A 20,716-nucleotide genomic window follows, 5' to 3' on the forward strand; every position below is an offset into this window, starting at 1 on the left:
TAAACACTAAAATAGAACTATTGATTTTGTTATGGTGCCAAGTAGCACCCAGCTCACTGATGATATTTTGAAATTCAGCTGTGAAATGTGTTGAGCTGTGAGAAAAGTTTGGGATAGGGGTCGGTGCAATAAACCCTCAATCATTACAACTTTTGCCATTAAACAGAAAGTGTAACATTATAAATGGATAGAAAGGGTGACTGTGGATGGATTGTCTTGTGACAAGAGAGCAAACATTGTGGTTTCCTTTTTACAAGCTCAGTCTGCATTTGTGAACTACACAATTGTGTAACAAACTAGAAATAAGAGAAATCCATCAAATCTGTTATAAGGGGAGGATTGGGAAAATACACATTCTGAATATGAAATTCATTCTTCATTAGTGTGAAAGCAGAATTTACAGTAAACCTCATTTGACCTGAAAAGCCTCAAATCTCCCTTCATATCATATTGAGCATATTTTCATCCCAGGGAAACCACAAATTCAAGCTGCAACAGTTTCTAGCTTCAGTTTAAGTATTGACTAAACTGTCATGGTTCAGAAAATGTATTGACCGAGTAGTTTTGGGAGACAAAACTCTAAAACTCTACTTTATAAACCTCAAATTTCATAACATCGATCAAGAAATTGTAAAGAAAAAAAAAACATTACAGGACCAACAGACACCATGTTTATTTCAAATATTTATTTTCCAAGTCCAACTTTGAAGTGCTCTTTACATTTATTAAAAAAAACAAAATGTCTTATTATGCAAAAAATGGTATATACACACACACAATGCTTTTAACCAGAAAGGCACCATAACAACGTAAAAAAACAGGACATGGAGCGACTTGAGAAGTTGTGAAGTAATTCCAAAAAACATCAGCGACATAGTCAAAGACGTTTAAATTTCTCTCACAATGTAACAACCTTTATTTGAATGGTTAAAAAAGGCTAATAAGACAATAGTGGTGTTGTGATAGCTAATATATATATATATTATTTGTTACATAAATACAATAGTCATAATGTAGCACATTTTAAGTGTGCATTATGTACTCCCTTTTGTGGCTACAGACGGTCCACTACATGTGCAAGGGGAACAATGTGAGAACATCCTTAGTACAAAGTACAACTTCTGTCAAACTTGAAAAATGTATTCATAGAACATACACATTTGTAATAAATAAGTTTTAGTAAAACGTTCAGGTTTTATGTATAAGAAAACAGCTACATCCTTGTTACTGCTATAGATTCAAAATTGACTTAAAAAGGTGATATGGCTGTGATTGTCTGAGCATTAAGAGTATTTGTATGCTTGTGATTCACCATGATGGCAGGGCATTTGGTCTCTCACATACACTGCTAAAAACCAAAAGTGAAGCACGTTTCTCCAAACCTCACTCATTCCCTGGGGACACTCAGGATCCTAAGTCCAACCATGAGCAAAGTGACGGTGCCATACATCTTCACGAGTGCTGGTAAAGCTAGAAAGTGGCACTTGTGAGACGAATGAGAACTACCGGTCAGTTTTGAACTGGAAAAAAGGTAAACAGGCGAGGTAACTTCCTCCTAGGTTTTACTGGTATAAACACTCAGTGTAAAGATGGCAGCAGCACTCACCTTCCTCCTCTACTTCTTCTTCCTCTCACATTCAGAAGCTAATGCCCCATTAGGCTGTTGAATGAGGCGTGCACTTGTACCTTAGATCCATGCAACATTTTCTAACCAAAACCAAAAAATTATTGTGACATGATATCAAAAAGTTAAATAACCTTGTGGTTTAGGTGGCTTGGTCAACTGGGATTACAATATTGTAATCTTACTTATGTAAGCCATAAGGAACCTAGTGTCACCACCATTCTTCTGCCCATTTGGGGCACCTCTCTCAAGAAAAATCAAAGCACCTTATTTGGATCTCCTTCTGGATTCACCAACGGTCCCGCCCACAGTGCTGTAGGCTTTCTTTATGAGGTCCCATGGGAAGAACTGCATACAGTTTGGAGTTTGAAGTGATCATTTTCTTTTTCTCTTGTTCCTCATATGTCTGTCATTTGTTTAGGTCTATAGTGACATAAGATGTAGGTATGTAGCCTTCCTCCCCATTGTTCCTACGGACACGGGTCCAGCCGTCCCCTTTGTCCTCCTCTACCACAGCCAGCACCTCCCCCTCCTGCATAGCGATGGTCCCTTCACTGGCACCTAAAAGAGACACAAGCTTAATGGTAACAAATATCCCATTACTAGTGTTTGCATGCAAGACTAAACAGGACCACAGAAAATAAACCTTTGTCTCATGATACAGTACGATATTCCTTCCCTGCCTATTTGCTACACTTGTGTATTATAATATTGACATAACTACATGTAGTATTTGCTAATAAGAAGGCAAGCTGCTATATTTGAACTTTTGTGCATCAACAAATGACAAACTTGTTGACATATGCTCATATTCAGGTTAATTTCTACTAGAACATGTTTACATGCTTTTATGTTCAAAAACACAATGGCCCTCATTTATCAAACTAACGTAGGGCAGAAAAACGTGCGTACGACCATTTCCTGGCAAACTTCGGCATTTATCAATTTGGACGTGAGCGGGAGCTACGATCAAATCTCACGTCAGGTCTGAGATCGTGTACGCAAATTTCAGCCTGTGGATTTGAGGTGCAGCAAAATCTGGCTGAAAAATAGTTAACAAACCTCAGCTGCCATTAAGCATAAGCAGTCACATATTAAGAACCGATCAAAACAGATTCTTAAAACGAATGAAAAAAAATAAAAATTGTGGTTGGAGCAATTGATTGTAATCATGTGCGTCTGAAGGTACCATCCATGAATGATTACGCATTCATCAATCGCCAAAACTGCCACTCGATAAATGTACGGGTGATTTGTGATGCCAAGCTATCGCTTTTAAATGAATGAATGAATGAATGAATGAATGAATGAATGAATGTGTTGGCGCGCGGCTGCAGGAAGGCGCACTGCAGAGCCAAATTCATCTCCTCGGTTCGTGGCTACCCTCGATAAATTGCATTAAATCAAACAAGGTATCAGATGATTAACATTTTGGTATGGTTCTTCTAGGTGACAAAGGTTATCCTCTCACGGAATACCTAATAACCCCGCAGGCAAACCCTGCTACAGAGCGCAGGTTCAACAGTGCGCACACACGCACACGGGTCACAGTGGAGCGCTGCTTCGGGTTGACTGCCTCCGTTATTTTTTTCCATACAGCGTTTTCATGGGCCCCTTTTATTCCACTCTTAAGACTGACAAAAAGCACATCTTTATTTTGCTACATCTCAGATGTCAGGATGCCGATCTGTGTGTCGGAAAAGTTTCTTTTCGTACCAACATTTCTCCTCTCCATGTTTGACCTCAGTGGGCGAGGCCTCCGAACCAGGAATATTTAAGGGCGTAACATGTTAATGACGATCAAATTCAGCCACCGCATTTATCAAGGCCCGCTCATTCATACGCTAAGATTGGTCAGATACGAATGTTTCATAAATCACACGTGTGTCCTGTCCTACGACCAATTCTGCGCTCAGATCTTTTCACGCAAGATTGATAAATGAGGGCCATTATGTTTCTCATATTGTCTGTCTGGATATACCTGTGTTCACCCTCTGACAAATCAGAGCTGAATGTTTTTTTTCAGTGTTTATGTGGTCTTCAGCATCTGCGTTCTCTGCGTCTCTGCACTGCCATTGCAGTCAATTGCATAACTATATATATATATATATATATAGTATAGTTGTGACGTCACAACTGTACGGATATCCTGACAGCTCAGTTAAAAAGGCACAGTTTCTGAATATGGGCTGTGTGCATTTTTCTGTGGATTGAGCATTTTGATACTTTCACAGTATTTATATAGCACCTCGACCTGCTTTAAAAGTTTTAAAAAAAAGAAGAAAAAAAGACATGTAAATCTCACCTTTCAAAGTACGCTATGTTGTTACTGCCAAATAGCAGTCCCTAATCTAAGTGAACTAAAAAATAGTGTACACTTCTCCCACCGTGGGAATACAAAGATTCTTGAACTAAATAACATCATCAATACACCAACAGCAGTAAAGAACACTTCATAAGTCAAATTAAGAAAAGGCCACTTATTTTCAAAGTGATAGCTAAAGATTAGAGGAAACTGATGTCCTTTCATTAGACATATGATCAAGGACAATTTCTCACATATTCCAGTCAGCTAAGAAAGCCTGTGACATACCGGGGAAGGTGTACATGGCTGTGCATTTCCCAATAGGAGTAGTTAGTTCCTCGTCCTCAAAGTCATCATCAAACTCCGCGTAGATGGCCTGTGAGGCATCGGGAGTGCTTTCATCTGAGTGAGCTCCATCAGGGCTGGAGAGAAAAACATAGGTAACCTGTGCACAGCAGACAACACACGGTTGTGCCAAACACTGTCTATGAGTAGAGTTTAGTGTTACCTGAGTACATCAAGAGCTCCGTTGTTGTTGAATGTGTGAGTTTTAAAGCGCAACGTTTCCCCTCGACCTCCTGCCTCAGCCAGCCAAGTCTACATCAGAGCGCCCAAGTGAATGAGAGAAGGAGACAAAATATATTCAATACTGTTTAATTATGATGCATTTAATGGTAGATGAACCAAGTAGGGTTCATTTGTTAAGCCCAATATCACACAAAATGCCTCAATGGGCTCACCTCATAATGGTAAATGATGACCTTATAATATGAATAAACAACAAGGGTCTGGATTACCTCATACTTGTTGAGCTCTCCTCTGAGCCGCTCTATATTCTGGGACGTCTGGCTGATTTGGGATGCCAGACTAGCAGGGTCTCCCATTTGAGGATTTTTCTCATAAACATCTTTCATTTTCCCCAGGGCCTCACTGTAGAGAGGAGGGAGAGAGGGGAGGGGGGGAGACAAGGGAGGAAGGGGGGTGACTTTCAGTAGAACTAGGTTCCCTGCAGAGCTCAGGGCTGAGTAAACAATTCAAACACTCACACAGACACCAAAGAGTTATACACATTGTTGTGCACTGCATGAATATTATATCCACATTTCCACCAGAGGAGTTCTAACAGAGATGGTTATTAATACGCAGAAGGATAACCACATATACACACAAACACACACACCTCTGATCTACTTCCTTCTGCAGCTCTTTGCAAATTTCCTCTAGTTTCTGTTGTAACCTCTTTCTACGCTGCTCTGGAGGAAGATGGGCGAAGTCCTCTGTCACCGTAGGCTGCAAGAGTTCACAGGAAGGGGTGTGTTAACACTGAACTTAGCCTTAACAGTTTCATAACGACAGTAACCATGGGAAAAGAAACAGACAACTCAGGAAGAAACACAAGCCTGCGGTTTGAGTTCAGCTCAACGGGCAGTGTTTAACCGACCAAACGATACTTTCAAATCTCCTAGTGACACATTTGTTAGGCTTATTAATGTGAAGCCAGCTCACGTACACCAGTGAGCTGAACCCAAAACCAACAATATGAAGTAAAAACTTGTAAAAACTACAAGTTCAAGAAATAAAATCTTGGATGGAAAATTGTGACCCAAGTAAATGCAGCGATAATTAAGGCTATTCAGAAATTAATTTGCTTTTGTGCTACCAAGCATTCCTCCCTTATTCCACCACCAGGTGGCCACCTCTTCAATACAAACTCAGGAGGACAAGCCTTTTGCCACATAACATGATCATGGATGCTGCATGTTCAGTAGTTTAACAGAACTTTGTGATAGGAGATTATAATGAGATAAGCTCTTGTAATGGAAAGGTGGCCATTTGTATGTGTCAGGCAACTGAGACCCCCACACCAGCTTTGTTATCTATATTACCATGATCCTCTCTGGAGTTAACTTCTGAGGGAAGAAGAAACAGCATGTATATAGAAAAATCTCATTATATCTTTAAAAAGTGCTTCTTAATTTTCCACACTTCCAAATCTTTATAACATGTATACATATTAAGAACAGCAAAGGAGCCATTGTGAGATGTAAGATATGGAACACAGGATGATGAGTGGAGGTCTCCTGGAGCTCAAACCTTCTCCTCTGACTCACCGATCTCCTGAGTGTCCGGAAGGAAGAGATTCTCGGTTTGACTGTCTTATTGATCTCCTTCAAACAGTACGACAGGGGGTCCCGGCCAAACTTGGGGGAAGGGGGTCCATTAGCGGGCGAGGGGGCGGGGGGTGTGGAGAAAGGTGGCAGCGTGGAGGGAGAGAGCTGTGGTGGGGCGAGACCAAAGTACCAGCACCCGAGCATGAGGTATGCAGGCGGCGTACAGGATCGGGGAGAGGGGGATGGAAGGGCAGAAAAAGAGGGAAGACGGGGAAGACAAAGACAACAAGGTGACAAGGGAAAGAAAAAGACACCATCAACACCTTAAAGCACACCACAAAGCCAGGAAGACAACACTGGAGCAAACCCAGCACACAAGCCCAGAGAGCATGAGAGCGCAGACACATATCTGTCTCTTTGGCTCTCATCAACACACAGGTAAAAAAAAATAATACAAAATACAAAATGAAGACGGCAAAGAACCACAGCAGCCCGGCACCTGCAGTCCAACTGGTTATAAGGGGTAGAGTAAGCCTCAGTGAGGAACCGGGGAAGGCCAACTACACTAAACCAAGTTTTAACTGCTTAAAGAAAATGTTATATTTTACAGTCTGGCTCATGGTTGTTTTCATAGTTCTACCCATCATGGGTTATTATCATCAACAACTGTATAAAATATGGATGTAGTCTCTGTGACGTCACCCATATTCTGAAGAGCCATTGTAAAGTTCAATGTGGGTGGCTCTGGCCGTTGTCATCTTGGCAGCCCCTGACGCTTCCTAACTCCCAGCCAATCCAAAAAAGGGCAAAGACTTGGAGCATGGATGGAGCTGAGGCGGGCTGAAATAAGCCTACATTCTATGCTAGACAATTATGCAGAACTTTAATCCTTGACGTAATTTAAACAGGAGAGTGCAGATGTCATAAACTGGGAAATTAGATATAGAGGATAGCTATAGAGACCAAACCTGTTTAAAGGCTGTAAAGTTGGGTATTTTAACATGGGGTTCTATGGAGACCTAATCGCTCTTGGAGCCAGCCTCAGTTGGCCATTTGAGGAACCAAACTTCCATTTCAGCTTTTTAAGCCCCTCAGGATGCCGCTTGGTTATTAGATTTTTATCCCCAGCCTCATTGTAGATACATGGTGACACTGCAAACACACAACTTTACAGCTAATTTAATAAGGCATCACATCACATTCCAATCTTTAAACTACTTACTTGGGGGCGTGAGTTTCTACTCCCCAAATGGCTAAAGCTGCGTTCATTAATACTGACTGCCTATTAGTTAATGTATTTGCTATGCTCTAATGAGCTCGCTAGTTTATCATAAGAATCAGATTATTTTTCTATAGGTTGCAGCATTACTGTGTCTACAGTCATTTCTTTCCCCATATAATGACAATTTTAATGGCCAAAACTATGAAAATAAGACCCATTTTATAAAGAAAAAAATCTTTGAGCCAAATTGCATGTTCAACCTGTGTCATCATTTCAGTCTGACCTACAGTATATACACGTAGAGTGTTATTTGTGCATATAGATTTTTGTGGCTTAATGAATGCCCATATGACCTCTTAGAAAGAGGTTAACTTGAAACCATGCTGGAGTAAACTGAAGTCAAAGCTCTCAGTGTCAGCGGTATGTCTGTGTGAAAAGGTGGGCGTGGGATCTATTAGCTAAATTACACAGGAGGCTGATGTCTTCTAGTCTTCAATAGTAAATGTCTAAAACAGTCCTACAACCAGGTCCCTTGTGTAAATCCTGAGAACTGGACGTAGAGAACTATGATTATGTGAGCATCTACTGGGCATGTGCTACTTTTCTTGGGAGTTATGGGAATCTAAGTACAGGAGAGCAGCTAAGAGTGGGAATGTTTAGGGGCCAGACATAAACCAAATGTTCACTCAAGCCAATATAGTCAGCCTCCTATTCATACAGTTCTGCTGGCCTAATTGGGAGAGCATGACTGATGACACAGAGCAGTGTGCCACACACACACACACACAGAACAGGAAGAGTGCACAGCAGAGCACAGCCAGTAAGACATGCAGAGAGAAGCGAGGCGCTGAACAAGCAAACACTGTAGGGAAGAAAGAAGGGATCGTTTAATGCTGAGGCAAGGCAGGAGGAGGGTGGGGGGGGGGGCGTGAGCTGGTTAGTGCTCAGCTACTCATATCACCAGGTCAATTTTGGACCTGAGCAAGAATGCTCCTTTGAGATAAGATCGGTTCTATGCAATGTGGTGAGACTCTCTTGACCCAAATAGATTCTCTAAAATGTTGACATATAGATGTGTGGATGAACCTGATCCTATTTTTCTGACCTGACAAACCCTTTGTTATCCTGGTTGTTGATACAGAGATTTTATTGTGGCAAGAGACATAATGCTAGGTTCTGGGCAGTATAATAGAAGCCGTGTGTTTGTGGATGCCTGTAGAGGAAAATGCAATGTTGTTTGGGCCCCGTGCTGATGAAAGCACAAGCACAGCAGAATGCTGACTGCCAGCTGAACTATTGGAAACCACGCTGCAGGAGGAGGGAGTGTGTGTGTGTGTGTGTGTGTGGGGGGGGGGGGGGGGGGGGGTGCTTATTCATGCACAGTCAGGGGCAGAGTCATGCAAAGGACCTGTTCTAGAAGTGTCGAGGTGTGCGTGAGTTAACATATAATATAATGAAAGAGGTTCATGCTTCAGCTTTAGAGATGAGAAGGTTGAGTGTGTGTGTGTGTGTGTGTGTGTGTGTGTGTGTGTGTGTGTGTGTGTGTGTGTGTGTGTGTGTGTGTGTGTGTGTGTGTGTGTGTGTGTGTGTGTGTGTGTGTGTGTGTGTGTGTGTGTGTGTGTGTGTGTGTGTGTGTGTGTGTGTTTGTGTGTGTTTATGACCACAGATCCATCATGAATGCAGAGGGGATTTCCTGGCTGCTTCCTGCTGGCTCTCTGACTCTAACATTGAGGGTGTGCAAGGAGCTGCCCACTAATCTAACTGCCTGCCCACCTGCAGACTATCAAATCTACTGTAGTTGATCATTGATAGAAGGGGTGGCTAGTGCATTCAATGCACAATTACCCCAATGCAAATATTTTAGTGAGGGCATGTCTAATGTGGACTGTCTTACCTTACTCTTTTTGCTGAAAAGCCAAAAGTTTTTGCTCCTGTTCTTTCCCAGAAGTTCCATGGGGCCTTTAGGCGTGCCCAGGCTGCTGTCAGATGAGGCTCGGTTGATGCCCTGACTGTAGTCTTCAAACTCCACATCTCCAGGTCGTTCAAAGCCTGACTTATTCTGCTCTATTACAACCATGGAGTCCTACATTAAAAGGAATTATGAATGAGAGCAATCTAGAGTTATTTTCAAGCAGATGCACAGTTAAAACAAATGGGCTACATAAAGTCCTGCTGCACATTAAAATCCAATCCAGCATTTTTTTTTGAGACCAACTCACATTCTTCTCATTAACATTAGTCCCAGCTTTAGTCATGCCTTCTAGGCACTTGCCAATGATAGGCATCACATGCTTCTCTGTGTCTGAGAACAAAATGTAGCCTTGTGCCAACTTCCGCACTCTCCTCTCATCCAGATCCTGCAATTTCTAGTGAACACACAACAACAGTTGCTCAGACACTGCCATTATAGGGTGTAGGTAACAGGGTTGAGATCATACATAATACATAGTCCATAATACAATGTGTATCTCAATATCAAGCAAGAAGTTTAGTTATTTAGCAGTACTGATTGTATTTGTTAATGCTCTGATGAAAGCTTCGAAGACCAAAACTTAAGCATGTGAATGGGAAACTAAATGAACTGATTTGACTGTGGAGTTTATCTCTGGCTTTGAATCAATATAAATGCAACTTTTATTTCTGCTATTCAGAAATATAAGAATCTAAATGATCAGCAGAAATCTAAAATCAGTATGAATCGGATACGTGCAAGTTTTCCATTGTGCATGTAAAATAAAAAGTACTAAACATGATCAGAGTTCATTCACAAAATGTTAACAACACGGTTATATTTTTGCAAAAAACAGATATTATGACTGTACTGTATGTAACAACTCCAATAAACTTTGAGGGCAGTAACAGTGTCATGTTATTATAATTCACTTACATTGAAAATGAGTGGCATATCATTAAAATAGAACTGGTTTTGCTCCTTGTTGTACTTCTGAAGCTGAGCAGCGTAGTCATTCTTACACTCCTCTGCTACATGTGCTCTCATGTGAGCCTGCTGTTTGGCCTGGAAGCACAAAAACAGCAAATAGGTTAGACTAATGCATCCAATTTGACTTTTGATCATGGTTCATCATCATGGACTATCATTAAATAATCCTTAAAATAAAGATTATGTTACTTTTTCAACGTCTGCCTTCGTGGCATTGATGTCTTGATCAGTCTTCTCGGCATACTGTGCTGCACGCTCCGCTTCTCTCCATTCCCTTTCAAAGCGCTTTTTACTCTGGTGTGCAGAAAGAAAAGACAGATAGTGAGAAAAGGAGAGAGACCATGTACGGTTCAATCAACTCACTGATGCCTTTGCCTGAATGAAATATGGGGAGGTTTTACTAATTTGAGTAAAGCATTTATCATTGTCTTTCTCAAAAGACAGATAGTGAAGGGAACATCTCCGATTATAACTTAATGGGTCTTGAATTCATGATAGGACTCTAAAATGGGGAACTGCTTTACACTCTGTGCATTATTTTTTACTATGGAATAATGCATACCATATTGACCATTTGCTGATGTGTGTTTGTTTTTTTTCATATCTTTTCACATGTACACACAGGGATATATTTTTTTAACGGCTTTACTTATAACAATGTAATGAAACATGAGTAATGATGGATGCCTCTTCAGAAAAAATGTGTTATGGAAAATTCTGTGTCTAGGCTTACACCGTCGAGCTGCTTGTAGGTGCTCTCCAAACTCTGCTGGGCCTTCTTGGCCTCCATCAGATACTGCGGACATTCATAAAAATAGACCGAGTCAGAGGAGGGGAGGCGGGTCAGATGACAGAAAGAGAGACAGACACGTGCAGGGGGCAGACACTGAATCAGCAATGCACTCCAAAAAGCAACAAAACATAACAGACAAGAAAACAAATATCACTGTGTCTGTTTTGAGACATCACGTCTACAGCGAGAGCCTGTACACGGCTGCAGGGTTTTGCAATCCAATGGGACAGAGCCAATGCATTCCTCATAGAGAAATGGCACACCGCCGCTCAGACCGTGCCTCCCCCTGGAGACACTAAGGCTTCCTTCCTGCCACAACAGTGAGATCTCCACATCTCCACTACTTCTTTAAATCTCCCTCTCTTCTCCTCCCACCCTTCACACTCCTCCTCAGTAATGTGTGCCGTAGACTCCAAGCGCAACGATTCTTTGACGATTATTCGACTAGTCGATCGACAGAAGGTTAATCTGCAACTACTTTGATAATTGGCTAATCATTTAAGTTAGATTAATCAAATATTGTTGGGTTTTGAACTGCTAGTCAGACAAAAAAAGAACAGCTGAAGCCACCGTGGGCATTTATTTTCTAATGTTTTATAGACCAAAGGGATATAACAATATGTATGATAATTGGTAGATAAATCGATAATAAAAATAATATTAAGTAGCAGCCCTAATATACTCAATCACTGTAAAAAAGTGGTTGACAAGCTACAGATGAAAATGCTAAATAAAGAGTAGACAACTGTTGCAAAAGGAGCCTGAATGTAGTGTGTTTAAAGGAGACATGTCATGGTCATTTTCAGGTTCATACTTGTATTTTATAATTCTACTAGAACATGTTTAGAAGCTTTAATGTTCAAAAAAACACATTTGTTTTCTCATCCTCTGTCTGAAACGCTCCATTTTAGCACCTGTCTCGTGAAGCCCCCCTCCTGCCCTGATTGGTTGGCATGTCCTAGTCTTCTACATCTGCGCTCTTAGCATCTCTTCACCATCATTGCAGCCAGGAAATGACTGTCACAGCACTGTAGAAGCACTTTATACCTATATATGGTTAAGTTGTGACATCACAACCATACAAAAGTCCTGACAACTCTTTTTTAAAGGCACAATTTCTGAATACGGCTGTGTGCATTTCTCTGGATTGAGCATTTTGACTTTCACAGTATTAAAATAGCACCTCAACCTAAACCTGCTTTATGATTAATATATACCGTAAATAAGTATACACACGTGGAAATATCACTTTTTACAATATGGTACCTTTAAAGCTCAGTTTTTTAACTTCAACCAGCCTGACACAATGAACTTCTGGTCCGCTCACCGTCTTTCGTTCCTGCTTGAGCTCTTGCAGGTACTTGGTGAGATCGATGCAAATGTTCATCATCATGTTCTCAGCAATAAGCTCTCTCTGCCCCGCGTAGTCGTTCATCTCATTCAGCATGTCCAAAAAAGACTGGTAGCTGGACAACCTAACATTAAAGAAGAGAGAGGAAAGGGTGGAGAAAAAAAGAACACAGTGATGGGACCACTGATAAGATCGTGCACACACAGGCTCACAGAGAAGTCAGCAGTGGGCCAAGTCATAATAAGAAGCTCATGACTTCCTTATTCCTGCTTGCTTCTAGGGGAATTTAAATGGCTCCAACAGCAGTCCCTGAACTACACCACTACAACATGAATGACACTAATGTCAAGGTGATTCCTAACAGTTTGATATTATTTGCAGGTCAGCTCTGTTTTTGTTTGTTACTTCCCCTTAGTGGGAGCTTAAGAGCTATTACGGCCAGGGTGTGAATCCAAATTGACCCAGTAAGCACAATTTTAGCTGACATTGTACTTTAATGTCAGTCCTTAAAGAGAAGGTAAAAACTAGACCTCAAATCAATCAATTTTAACCTGTAATATGTCTTTGCACTTATTATGGGTTTATTTAGGCCTCGGCTCTCTTTACTTGTGTTTCTCCTATACTTTTTCTTTCTATATTGCATTGCTGAAGGAGCTTGAGACTCGAGAATTTCCCTGCAGACGACTGCTCTTGTAATTGTTGTGCATATGACAAATAAACCATCTTGAATCTTGAATCAAGTTCTCTTTGAAGATATGCTTTGCAAAGGCTCACCTGCATTCTGGTTCATCTTTGCCGCTACGTTTCAGGTTATATTTCTTTGAAAGGTTCCTGTGGACAGTGAAAGTGAATGGGTAGACAAATACTTAACACATTCTCAAAAAGGGAAAGGTGGATGATCAGCAGCTGAAGAAATCTCACTAAATTAAACTATTCTTATGCAATCACTGGCTGTTTTAGACAATAGAATTGAAAACAGCAGTCCTCTATGAACATATTAAAATAGCTTTTCTTCCTTCTTTCACTCTCTCTCTTTAACCACATCCTGTCTATCATGTGCCAGTCTGCTCCCACTTCCTCTCCTCTCCGGCAAAGCTCAGCACTACAACAGATGTGGGCCTGGAGACCGGGAGAGGACTGGGAGAGGGAGCAGCATGGACGAAGAGAGAAAGAGCGAGAGAGCGAGCACGCTGCAGCTGGAGAATGGGGCCAGTGTTTCAGAGACAAGTTAGATTCTGTCCCAAAGTAGTCATAAGACCCCACAAACATTTTCATAAACAGCCTTTTAACATGCACCCATGCAAACAGACAAACACACACTGACACAATCTGCTTCGAGAAGCAATGACAAGAACGAGGCCTACCTCAGTTGTTTGGCATAGTTTTGCTCAATCTCTGTCCTCTCCTTCACAAATTTCACATACTTCTCCACCAGCTCCATGCCAGACTGTGTGTGCTTCTCAATGATGTCATATTGGTCCTGGAGAAAGAAGCATGAGAGACAAATAAGGAAAAGATATTAAGCACTCTGCAGGAAATGGTACATGTTTTAACCTCTGGGTAATAACTGGGATGTTTCTCTCCGGTTGAGTTTGAGGTCATCTAAACGAATCTTGAATGCAGGCTAATAAACTAAACACATAGACATATGTTCCTGCATTTTGGATTCCCACGAATGCTCCACACATGAATACAACATCTTGGCAATGATGCCTAAACTTCTGCCTAAGTTTAAATCACAGGGCGTGTTTTTAAAGAGAGGGGACAGTTGAAGAACACGGGTCACGACAAGAGGCACAGGCAGGAAAAAGGAGGTGCTCCTCTGATAAACATCCTGAGAGCGATGTGGCATACTATGAATTGCATCAAATGAGCTTTAGTTAGTTTAAAATTCATAAACCCATCCGGCACAGTACAAGTCAATTTTTTGACTTTTCTTTTTCATGTTGTACAGTATGACAGAGAGCTGGAAATCAAATACCATGATATTATTGACCAAATACCTCAATATCAATATTGTAACAGTACCGAAGGGTTGACTATTTGTGCTCTCACAAAACATTTACACAATCAGATTTTTGATAAATAATAATAAGTAATGTGGATATGATGACTAAAGGCCTTTACACACCAGTGGCATGATGACTAAACGACACAAAAATGCAACATGCTCGCCTGCGAATATTCATCCCGGTTATGTGCTGGACCTGCCAGATCGAGTTTTTAATTGTGAAAGGTGGGCTCGTAAAATCGTAACATTTTGCCGTCATGAATTGGACTATGGAGCCTGGCTGTATTTTGTAGTGCAAAATCTTAGAAAATTGAAAAAAAGTTGCTTTATCGCTACATAATATTTTCCTTCTGTGTAAAACTCATGACAAAAATAACAGTTCCAAAAAATATATGAGCGTGCAAATTAATTGCAAACAAAAAACATCCCCAGTGTGTAAAGGCCTTAAGTGGGTAAATGCAAATAATAGAACAGCTAGAAAAGGCTGGTTCGTTCAGAAAACTACATCACTTTACTGTATTTTAATGTAATAAAACCAGAAAAAGACAGCACTAGTCTCATATCATGGTATCAGTATATTGATATATTGCCCAGCCCTAGTATGACGGAGGTATATTGTGTTTCTCTTCCTCTTCTGTTCCCTTCATGACACCTGCAGGCTCAGACAAGTCTTTTAAGAGTGCGAGATGATATCTAAGGCAATATTCTCTCACCCCACACTCAAAACAATTCCCCCAAGCTTTCTTTACTGCTGACTTAAGTATTGAGGAGGGGGGAAAGATGAAAGGGGATTACTAACAAGTTGGACCATGTTCTTTTTCTGTACCCTTCCTGCCCTTCAGTTAAAACAAAAGTAACATTAAGCTTAATCACAGAACACAGTTAAAGGTTAAGACAGAGGCCTGCAATCCATCACCGCAATAACATCTAACCAATAGGCAGTGTAAGGGCTTTAATTTGAGTCATTAATTACCGAGCAGAAGTAATGACAGTCAATACAGCCAACTTACAACTACAGAGTTTCCAATTTCCTGAGGTGCTTTTGTTAACAATAGATTTTCTTCTTAGATGTGGAAAATAATTGTCCTGCATTTGACTTGGGAGAGAGAAGAATAGCAGTAAAACAACCGAATGGCAGGGTTTTAGGGCACTGTTTTGTTCAAATGCAGCCCTCATAAAGTGTAAAAAGTGACTATTTATTTATTTGATGATGATTTAAGTGCGAGCAGTTGTCTGCATCCAGTCCAACCTCACCACATCAACAGAACAGGCTGCAATTATGTACAGTTACTATAAAACACACTGAATGTAGGATTAGATTCTTTACTGATGAAAAGTTAATGTGCTGCCCCTAACCCAAAACACTATTCAGTTCTACCCAGTAACCTCAAACACATGAAATAACCAAGCAGCAATGGCAGGAGAAATTGAAATACATTTGAAATGCATTTGAATCAGTAGGAACAAGAATAAGTATGGGGGCATAAAGAAGAACAGCTGGTAACATAAGCCCCTTTCACACATGCACTGCAAACCTTAAATTATCTAGACATGACTCGGAAGAGCTGTATGTGAGAACGTAAATGTTGGACCGGAGATTGAGCGGTGTGAACCCCTTCCAGCTTCCTCATACAAAATCTCATTGCGTGGAGTACCCCTCTAAGCAAGTGGGTGTGTTGATTATGTTTCTTGCTGAAAACACAAGAGAAATTGGGGAACTTCTGTAGGTAGTGGTTGACGCTAAAAACGGTCAAATTTGAGGAACGACAAGAGACTGGGTTGTTTATGACCAAATCACGAACAGGCTACGTGACCGGGATGTAATCTGTGTCATGTCCTGCCTCCTGCACACTTTACCCAGTGCCACCCCTCACCGAAACCGACCGGAGTATTTCCAGTAGGTGAAAATGCATCTCACACGGACAATCTCCTGACAGCTCATATGAGATAACAGCTATAAAGTAGGGCTGTGCTAAAACATATCAATACAGAACTTTATTGTGGCAGTTTTAAAAAAGCATCGCTAAGTCCAGAGATGGCAGCACACATCAAAATTCAAAAACACTCACTCAGGCATGTTAAGTTTAAATATGTAAGGATATTTCATTTGCATTAATTAACAACTAAAGATATGTGTGGGCCTGGATTTTAAGTTGTACGATCACTCTTTTACAGAATAATAAAGAACAGCTGTTGCAGTAAATTCTGTACAAGACTATTGTGATACGTAGCCTCTGTGTCATGATACATATTCTATCATGAGCTTGTAGGCAGTACCCTGCTCTACTATACAGTGCCTGATTGGTCAGAGCCAAACCTTGCATCAGGCTAACTGGGATGGCTGAAACATCTGAATTTTTTGAGTTCATGATATTGATCGTTAATTGCATTACTAATATGAGTGAAATTCCAAATTATGGAATTTCTATGATAGCAGAAATGGAAAGTTTTGCACTACACTCATCTCTTGATACAGCCCTTTTGCATAGATGAGTTTATTATTTGCATATTTCAGTTTCGGGATTGCTGATCAGTGTGTGCCGAAAAGGTCAACTGCTGTGGAAATTGTTCAGCAAACTGTCATGAGTGTAGCATCTGTGTGGGCTGGACAGCAGGGAGGTCACCAAAACAGTATTTTGTCTCCCCACTCCGTGTATCTGTCACTGTCCCATTCCAATATTTGCACTCCTGTATACAACAACACAGCTGCACAGTGCGTAGCTAAAAATGTTGATCAAATTTACCAGATTCTGCTAAGATATTCTAGACAACTGAACACCTCTGCATTAAGATAAATGCCCTGCATCACAGCTTTCCTTCAATGGTCTTTCAGAGGTATACCTGCCATAATGTCGAATCACTGTAGCTGTAACAAATAGATCTATCTGGGAGTGTCAGTCACTGTTCTGATACCTTTCTCTGTAAGGAATATTGCAAGGATGTTGTGTGGTGCCGGAAAAAAATGTTTCACCCATTGTTGAGTCTACAGTTTTCACACCAGGGAAGAAGCAACACATTTTACTGGATTGTTTTCCTATTATTTTTTGTTTCAATATTAAAATAAAATAAAACATTCAACAGGTTTATGAAATGATGGAAGTCGCTGAGTGAATGGAGCCTATCTATTTTCACCAAAATAAAAGATTTTGTTTTGTTTGTTCGTGATCACACTATCGGACCATCAGGGTATATTGATTTTGCAAAGATGCTATCAAACTACACATTAGAGTGTCTGTCACTTATCAAACACATCAGCCCCACAGTAATTCAATAGCTTTTCCAAAACAATCAGCATCTGTTGAGAAAGTGAATTGAGAAACAGACCTGAGCAGCAACTGTCAAACATATTCTGGGGTTATATACATACGTGAACATACACTGTATGTTTCTCAGGCTGAGAGCAGCATTGCTGGAAAAGAACGAGCCTTGGATGAACTTGTGTTCTTTATAAATGGCAGAAAAAGTAGCATCTGATGATCTCTATGAATCAACTGTGACTGCTTGATTCAAAACAAGAGTGCTCCAATTAGAGAAAAGCCAACCTCATTAAACTGGCTTAGATTGCTTTCAAGGACATAATCGTTGTCTCGTCAAACACCAGTGGCTGTCACACTACTGAGATTTATAACCATCAAAACAAAGCCGCAGTGAAAATTATCTTTATAAGTCTCCATAGACTGGGTTCGTACTTAGCTCATCAATCACAGTTTGAGTATGAAACTTGTTCTGACAACCTTCAAATGGTTATGACTTGAACTGAACAGCAAATGCCATGTTTCTGGTAAAACTATGGCTTGTATCCTGGATATTTCATTATTACTTCTCCTTCCTTCTCCTGTGCCTTTTGTGTCTGTGTAGCTTTTGACATAGTATAATGCATTCCTTAGGAGCACTAAGGAGCATTTTTCTCACCTCCCACATTTCACCATTTTAATTGGCTAAATAAGCTAAATATTGAAGTTCCGTGCTGGTAATTAGAAACTTCCAAACAAGGAGAGCCATAACCTATTTTTATGACAGAGATTTAGGCTAGGGTTGCGATAAAAGAATTCTACATCATGGTTCAAATATGAGGTCTTAAAGCTCTTATCTAAACCCTGAAAGCATCCAACATGTCCTTCACACTCCATCTTCAATTACTTCAAGTAATACCAGTGAACAAACAAGCATCAGCTAGTGAATGCCACATAACTCCAAAAGGAGTCATTCTGAAAGTCACTGACCTACAAGGATTGGGTGGATATTTCAGCCTTGAGTCACCCCGTCTTCTAGAAAATTAGGTGCCTGGCTCGACCAGAGCTGCCACACTGTAGTTCTCAGGATTGGCCTGGTAACACTCACTATCACAGCTTATGTGTAGACAGTGTTCTTGCACTCTGCAAACTTGTGCCTTAAAATAGCCATTGGATTAGCGACTATCAGGGGACAGATGCCATTGAGCTAACTTGGCCCCAAGGATGACTCTCCAACCAAACATTAACAGAATTATGCCTGCAGGGCTTTGTCTGACCCGAAAGGTGAGGCACTATATCGATCAAATAAACCTCCTGTACAAGAACTTTGAATGAAATGTGCTTCACATTTGACTGAAGAAAGAATACTGTTTTTGGCGTAATGCATTTCCAGTAAAACAACTGAATGCAATGAACAGGAAAGATAGAGCCGCTGATTAATACAGGGGTACGGATGTTTCTCTGACTCAATCAAAGTAGGGCAAAACTAATTAGGCTGTCCCACCAGCATGTAGGATGGAAAAGGGACAGGGGAAGAGGCCTAGGGGGAGACTCCATAATGAGGTCACAATCTCCCTACCCTCCTCTTTGCAATGCTCCATTTTACACAGGTTCCCTGAGAATGTGCCTGCCTGAGTGTTTGCAAATGTGAGGCTTTATCACCATGGTGCAGTGCTGCTGGCACATAAACTGTGATAGTCATCAAGGTAATGTGTTATATGGGGGGAATTTTCAGCATGGTTTGTTTAGATTCTGTAGTGTCACTACTGTTACCAGGAAATGGCTCAAGATTTACAAACTGTAGCACGCAAATACTGTATTTTTGGACCTACAAAAACAGCCCTTATATTTCGAAATGACCATCTGAAGCAGGTAATTTGAATTGCTATATTGGTCAACCAAATAAAAAAAAAACACGCCCTAAGGAATCAAATAATATACTGGGACCAACATTATTGGAAAATCAAGATCTCTTGAAAACCAGTTTGTTGAATAACTAATCCTGGCACTCAGGTGGACACATGAGGCACTTCATCTGTTCACAGTGATGCTTGTTGTCAAGGCAAATGACAGCATCTGATTGCATCGCTATGGAAGCAAGGAGTGTCAGACTGTAAACAGTGAGGCATCCCACTGGGCACAACCCACATCAGCACACTTAAAACTCAATTGCATATGCAGAATAAATAGTATCCCGACACTATTTCCAGCCTGGTATTAAAATTCATAATTAACATTGCTAAGAGTAGCCTATGTCCATGAAACTTTCCAGTCATGCAGGTCATGTGATATCCAGAACTTGGGCTCTATGTTGCTTTTGGTTTAGAACTTCCAAATATGATTTGTGTGTGAAATTGGGCAAAAACGGACTTTGCTTTACAATGCAATAAGTTCCCCGTGTGCACTGCAGGCATCCCACTATAAAAACAGCGGAATAAGATCCAAATATAGACCAGACACCACGATCGATGTGCAAACGTGGATCAAACATTAGACGCCTCTCTTTCCACAAGAGCAACATGTTGATAGTGAGCTTCGGCTAACACACTCTTTGTTTCAACTACTAAACGGACAGAAAAACCGTCCGAAAATGGAACCATGCTCGCGAATGCACTTTTGCAGCGTCTCGCCGCTTCTTCAGACATCAGATATCCCTCAGCGATACATCGTTTATGCGACTTTCCCGACCAACTCTAACAAAGAACTCGGATTATTTCCAACCCTGGCAACTTTTCCTCCCAAAGCAAGCCAGATGACGGACTCACCCAAAGCTCTGTGCCCCAGTCCATGTTCAGCTTGTCGGCCAAGCTGTCTCCCGAATACAAAGAACTTCTCCAAAGTTATCCCAGAGGCAGAGGACGGCCCTGCTGTGGCAACTGCAATCCCGAGATGATAAATCAGTCGTAACCACTCCGCACTGCGCGTTTGATTCCTTCAATAAATACTGTAAAGCAGCATCATAATTAGCTAATTAACTCGGGCTTGCAGGCGTTAGTCTAGTTTGTCCAAATATTTTTTTCATAGCGAAGGAAAAGAGGGATAAACTAGCTTTCATATCCGCGTCACTCCCAAATCCTAAGTCTTAAAGGGGCAGTGTACTGAACCACAAGCAACACTGGACATGG

General features: G+C 40.9%; 1 protein-coding gene across 2 annotated transcripts; it reads right to left on the minus strand.

Moving 5' to 3' along the window:
- Positions 1–766: 766 nt before the first annotated feature.
- trip10a (thyroid hormone receptor interactor 10a) lies at positions 767–20,623 on the minus strand. Of its 2 annotated transcripts, XM_083930809.1 has the most exons (15): positions 20,357–20,623; positions 13,712–13,827; positions 13,122–13,178; positions 12,324–12,471; positions 10,937–10,999; positions 10,393–10,497; positions 10,150–10,278; positions 9,482–9,628; positions 9,157–9,345; positions 6,041–6,205; positions 5,110–5,219; positions 4,727–4,859; positions 4,438–4,526; positions 4,218–4,351; positions 767–2,185 (listed from the first exon to the last, which is right to left on the minus strand). In XM_083930809.1, the coding sequence occupies exons 1-15, from the start codon at positions 20,378–20,380 to the stop codon at positions 2,034–2,036; spliced, it is 1,761 nt and encodes a 586-aa protein (XP_083786935.1). In that variant the 5' UTR covers positions 20,381–20,623; the 3' UTR covers positions 767–2,033. The 2 variants fall into 2 exon arrangements, with proteins under 2 accessions (XP_083786935.1, XP_083786936.1); XM_083930810.1 differs by lacking the exon at positions 6,041–6,205.
- Positions 20,624–20,716: the final 93 nt, after the last annotated feature.

The sequence above is a fragment of the Echiichthys vipera genome (assembly GCF_963691815.1).
Source record: "Echiichthys vipera genome assembly, chromosome: 17".
Lineage (NCBI taxonomy): Eukaryota > Metazoa > Chordata > Actinopteri > Perciformes > Trachinidae > Echiichthys > Echiichthys vipera.